The sequence below is a fragment of the Lynx rufus genome, unplaced genomic scaffold (genome assembly GCF_022079265.1).
Source record: "Lynx rufus isolate CCGP_SWC_20201006 ecotype Redwood Valley unplaced genomic scaffold, mLynRuf1.p SCAF_8, whole genome shotgun sequence".
In the NCBI taxonomy this organism is placed as follows: domain Eukaryota; kingdom Metazoa; phylum Chordata; class Mammalia; order Carnivora; family Felidae; genus Lynx; species Lynx rufus.
In genome coordinates this window covers 105,706,765-105,712,836 of record NW_025814896.1, presented here as the reverse complement: position 1 = coordinate 105,712,836, position 6,072 = coordinate 105,706,765, and the positions used below count along the sequence as shown (strand labels likewise).

At 47.4% G+C, this 6,072-nt stretch overlaps 1 protein-coding gene across 1 annotated transcript; it reads right to left on the bottom strand.

Annotated features, from left to right (window-relative positions):
• Positions 1 to 370: 370 nt before the first annotated feature.
• Positions 371 to 781, bottom strand: LOC124503959 (pancreatic progenitor cell differentiation and proliferation factor-like). Its single transcript, XM_047069209.1, has one exon. It carries the CDS (start codon positions 779 to 781, stop codon positions 371 to 373), a length of 411 nt encoding a protein of 136 aa, XP_046925165.1.
• Positions 782 to 6,072: the final 5,291 nt, after the last annotated feature.

The following is a 6,072-nucleotide window of genomic DNA, read 5'->3' as shown; positions in this document are numbered from 1 at the left end:
GTGAGATCATGACCTGAGCTGAAGTCGGATGCTTAACCGACTACGCCATCCCGGTGCCCCATAAATGTTTCATATTCTTAAACATTAAATAAAAGCAGTGCTAGCTTATTTGATCAGTAAATCTGTAGGAGTTTAGGAAGAACACACCTAAATAGAATAAAATGTAAGCTTATATTATACTTTTTTTTTTTTTTTTTAAGTGACCGCTTGGAGTTTGTTTCCCACCTGGTGCAAGGCACACGATTACAGGGTGTCAGGAAGGCTTGTGTGTGGCTTGGATAGTAAAGAGTGGGATTCTCTCAACTTCCTTTTTGGTGTTTTGTTATTTTGATCTAAAATAACCCAACTGTTTCTACTTGCTGCAGCCTGCCTAGTCTATGTGGAGAGAGGAGGGGACAGGAGGGGCTCTGATGAGCCTAGCGCCTCCTGAAGAGGGCCAGTGGCCTCTCGGGACTGGGGACTGGTGTTCGGTGTTCGCTTTGCCAGACTGGCCACCAGGCTGCTGCTTCCTCATGGCTTCCAGAGTCAAGTCACAGGCGATCAAGTCGCTGGAAGCCTGGGGAGATTCTGAGCGTGTTGCCATGAATGGGAGGGTGGACTTCCCAAAAAAGAAACTTGCCATCCAGTGACCTGGGCCGGCCTTGGAGGGACCGGGGTGGTGAGGGATGGCTTCCCCAGGATACTCTGCACCTCCACAGGAGCTGTTACTGGCAGTGGAACCCAGGCAGCGGTAATAGTCGTGGGTGGCCATGAGCAAACCGCTAGAGGGGATGGCTGCCATGCTGTCGCTTGTGGGCTAGTGGAAACCTCCCATGCGACCCCTCGAGGGCCTTGGCGCTCGATCAAGATCACCGTGGCAGGCACGGGATGCTAAGGACCCATTTGCAGAGACCGCCTAAGGCAGCTCCACCACAAATCCTGCTCTAAGCTTAATGCTGACAATTCAGAGAAGACATAGCTGTTTTTGTTAAAATAATATTAGTGTCACTTGCAAAAAATATATATAAATTATGTGATAGTTAATTCTTTTTTTTTCTTTTAAAGTTTATTTTGAGAGAGTTTGTGGGCGCATAAGTGGGGGGGGTGGCAGAAAAAGGGAGACACAGAATCCCAAGCAGGCCCCCGCACTGGCATGCACTTGCACGATCAGGGGGGAACCTCATGCCAGGCTGGAACCCACAAAGGGTGAGACCATGACCTGAGCTGAAATCAAGAGTCTGATGCTCAACCAACTGAGCCACCCAGGTGCCCCGTGATGTTGAATTCTTAAAAAACATTTGAGTTGTTTTAAACATAATGTGTATTCCTCCTCCTCTCCCTCCCTCCCACCCCCGCTTGTTGAAAGTATTAGAAGTTCAATTTCCTTAAGTTGGAGGAATTTTAGGAATATTCAGTTTATATAAGCCTCCATCTCTAAGATAAATAAGTCTCAATCAGAATAGAGGTCCTGTAAGAGATTTGTGATTTAACTAATTTGATAATCTGAAGGTAAGAAAATACTACACACTCAGACACAAACATACAAATAGGGATTATAGCTTCAGTTCCAAAATTTTAGCCATGGGTCAAGAATACACAGAAAAGGGGCACCTGGGTGGCTCAGTTGGTTGGGCCTCCAACTCTTGATTTCGGCTTTGTCATGATCCTAGGGTTGTGGGATTGAGCCCCACGTTGGGCTCCGTGCTAATGTGTGGAGCCTGCTTAAGATTCCCTCTCTTCTCCCTCTGCCCCTCTCTCCTGCTCACACACTCTGTCTAAAACAAAACAAGAGAAAAAATACACAGAGAAAAACAAAACTCAGTTTTTGAACATTTCCTATCACTGCGCCGTTCTCTTCTCAGTGCTTACCGATTCTTAAATTGATTTGAGTTCAAAATACACAAAACAGAAGAGTAGCAAACTAGATGCTTTGTTGTCTTTCACCAACAAGGACAAGACCTCTATAAACCATTATATCATTTATCAGCACCTTCCCTCATCCCTCCTGCAGGTCACTAGAAGTCTGCCTTCCTATCTACTTCCCCACTCCCCCCTCCCTTCCCATTGCCCTGTCTCTTCCCTCTTTCTCTCTCTGATTTAGACTCCAAATTCCACGGTGTCTGATTTAGCTTTCCTTTGCTTTCTGTACAAGCACCGGTCTGACAAGGCCCAACAGTGGGGCAAAGACGCTGCAAGGACTGCCTTATAAACTCTAGGCATTGTTTGCATACAACTCATGACTAGGTTTTTCCTAGAAAAGAATAGTCAGGGCTCCTCTTGCTCCCAGTTCTCAAATGTAGCTGAACACTGAGCAATGTTTACTGAAAACTCTGGAGTGGTTCAGATTCTCCACTGTCTGGCACGTCTTCCTCCCACTATTACAAACCAGAGAGGCCTGACTTACTGTCTGGACAGAGTCCTTCACTTACTTGTGAACTGGAAGCCCAGGATACTAGGGGACCAGAAGTTCCTTGCCCCCAGGGGTGTGCTTTGGCAAAAGTGATGGAGAAGCAGTTTGGGCCACCAAAGACCAATATCCTCGTCTTGGCCACAGAGGGGTGTTAGGTGGCCCAGCTCAGCACAAGCCCCGGGGAGTCTTCTCGGTCATTACTGCCTCGGCAGGGGGACAAGGCTCAGCCCAACTCCACTGATGTGGGGCTGCTGGGACCCATGGCTAGAGCCCCTGGACATTCACCATAAAGGAGACCTGGATGGCTGGTGGTGTTCAAGTGGCAAGTAGCAGAAATTGCTTCTGGCCGGTTTATACTCAAAGAGGGATTTATGGGGAGGATTCTGGGAATTCCCTCAGGCTCCAAGAAAGATTTGGGATGCCCCAGGACATGCAGGGTCTCCATGGAGCATAGCCATGACCCTGACTCAGCTCCATTAGTCCAATTAGATATGGCCTGGCCCTGGAAGGAGAGTAGATATTGTTGGACCATTCTGGAGATGACCATGGGCTGTCTATTACAACCACACAGATGCTATCAACAAAGTCCAAGATCAAGGTCTAATAGGGTTGGTTTCTGATGAAGCCTCTCCTCCTGTAGTACAGATGCCTGCTTTCTTGCTAAATCCTCACTTGGTCCTTGGGGGCAGGAGCGGGGCAGGGGGCAGTTGGAGCTCTCTTATGTCTCTTCTTATAAGGATACCAGTCATATTGGGTTAGTGCCCCACCCTTATGACCTCATTTAACCTTAATGACCTCCCTAAAGGCCCTATCCCCAAACACAGTCATATTAGGACTTAGAGCTTTAACATAAATTTGGTGGGAATACAATTTTGACCCTACCAAATCTCAGTGGTCAGAGCTGGGTGATGGCTCCCAGCTGCCAGGAGGCTAGGGACGTGGGGAACAGCATTGTTCTGACTGGCTTACATTAATCATGTCCCATGAATCCTGGGATGATGCCCTGGACCTGGTTGGAATTCTGTTAGCAAGAGCAAATAGGGGATGGTGTTAGGTGGTTAACTGACAGAGTCTGCTGCGCTTTGTGTAGGCATGCTTCTGATCAAGCATTTAATCGTGAGCCCAGTAACACAAGAACAGATTCATTCTGGCCACCTCCTCCCACCGTCCCCAGGAGACTCAGCCGGTCTCTGCCTCCAGGCCTCCATGCACTGATCCGGCCCACACTTTCCAGGTCCTGATCGTCTTCTAGTCCTTCAAGTTTGTGAGCCACCGTCTCCTTTTCAGACATTCCTTAAATCACCAAAACGATTCCTGTTGCCTACATTCCAAGAGTGCCACTAAGTACTCATTTGAACAATATAGTAATTGGGGCACCTGGGTGGCTCCGTCAGTTGCTCATGCGATCGAGCCCCAAGTCAGACTCTGCACTGTGCATGGAGCACGCTTGAGATTCTCTGTCTCCCTCTCTGCTCCCCTCCTGCTTGAGAGTACATGCTCTCTCAAAATAAATAAATAAACATTAAAAAAATAATAAAATAAATGATAGTAATAATATGCACATATATATATATATATTTTTCCATTTTGCTACATAGTCTTCCTATTCATAATTTCAATGCCACAGATGCAGACGGTCTTCTCACCAGAGGTATGATTGTCATTTACGAGCCCTTTCTTCTTTATTGCCAAATATCTCCAATCATTTTCTATAATAAATTCCTAGAACTAGGAGTGCCTGGGTGGCTCAGATCGGTAAGCATCAGACTCTTGATTTCAGCTCAGGTCACGATCTCATGGTTTGTGAGTTCAAGCCCCACGTCGGGCTCTACACTGACAGTGTGGAGCCTGCTTAGAATTCTGTCTCCCCCTCTCTCTACTCCTCCCCCATGCTCCCTTGTGCATGTGCACTCTCCCTCAAAAATAAACAAACATTATAAAAAAAGAAAATTTCTGTCAAACCACATGTCCCAAGTTCTGGTTTGGGAGGTATGGGGATGTGATGAGAAGGGACATGGGGAAATGGGTAATATTTTCTTTGCTATGATAGTTACACACACATGTGTACTTCCCTACATGTATACCCACATGCACCTTACACACATGTATACACGTTCATGCACACAGCAACAGTTTCCTCCTAGGTTTTGTCTTAGTCTGTTTCAGCTACTCGAACAAAATACCACAAACTAGGTGCCTTATAAACAATGGAAATTTATTTCTCATAGTTCTGGAGGCTGGGAAATCCAAGATTAAAGTGCCAGCAAATGCAGTGTTTGGTGAGAGCCTGCTTTCTAGGCTGGCTTTTCACTGTCCCTCACAAAGGGGAAGGAGCAAGGGAACTTTCTCGGGCCTCTTTTATGAGGGCACGAATGCCATTTGCAGGGGCTCTGCACACATGACCTAATCGCCTCCCAAAGGCCCCATCTATTAATACCCATCACATGGGACATTAGGTTTTCGACGTTCAGACCATAGCAGTTCCCTTGTGGAGTCCCTCGAGGGATAGAATAAAGGAACTGAAGGTGAACAGAAAGGAGTAAATCCTGCCAGCAAATGTAAAGTGGAGGAATGCAGAAGGCTTCAGTGTGGCCAGGAGCGCCTCCAAATCTCTCTCTGGCCTCTTTTATTTCATTATCCCTGACCCAAAGTCCCTGCACCTCCCAGTTTCGAAAGTTTTAACCACTGGTCCAGGAGCAGAGGTTGATTCTGGGACTGGATATGAGGATTTAGAGAGAAGAGCCTCAAAAGTGGGTGAAGACCGACAAACCCGTCCTCCTTTCCCTGAGGCAGGAAGTGAGTCTGGCTAATGACCAAGGTATGGCGCTGCCTGGGGCTGCAGAGAGTGGCTGGAGATCTGGCGCCTGACATATAGGCCCAGGCCAGGAGCTGGAATTTTCAAGGAGGGAGATGTTGAGACTTACCTCACTGGTATTGCAGGTTCCCCGTGGAGGTGGGGGTGAGTGGGTGGAAAGTGGCCAAGTCCCTTTTTGTTGCTGGTAAGTGTGCCTCTAGGGGTTGGAGTGTGTATTACAAGCCTAGAAGTAAATGGGATGGTTATAGTGGGCAAAATGCTGTGGTAATTGATGATCTTTTATGGGTGAATCCCTTATGATGAAATGTGAAGAGTAATGGATAGATAGGGGAGCCTGGGTGGCTTAGTCAGTTAAGCGTCCGACTTCAGCTCAGGTCATGATCTCGCGGTTTGAGAGTTCAAGCCCCACATCGGGCTCTGTGCTGACAGCTCAGAGCCTGGAAACTGTTTCAGATTCTATGTCTCCCTCTCTCTCTCTGCCCCTCCCCCGCTTTCACGCATGCGTTGTCTCAAAAATAAACATAAAAAAAAAAAAAAAAAGAGCTGGGGCACCTGGGTTGTTCAGTCAGTTAAGCATCCAACTTCAGGGGCGCCTGGGTGGCATAGTCGGTTAAGCGTCCGACTTCAGCCAGGTCACGATCTCACGGTCCGGGAGTTCGAGCCCCGCGTCAGGCTCTGGGCTGATGGCTCGGAGCCTGGAGCCTGTTTCCGATTCTGTGTCTCCCTCTCTCTCTGCTCCTCCCCCGTTCATGCTCTGTCTCTCTCTGTCCCAAAAATAAATAAACGTTGAAAAAAAAAATTAAAAAAAAAAAAAAAAAAAGCATCCAACTTCAGCCTAGGTCATGATCTCACCTTTCCTGAGTTCTAG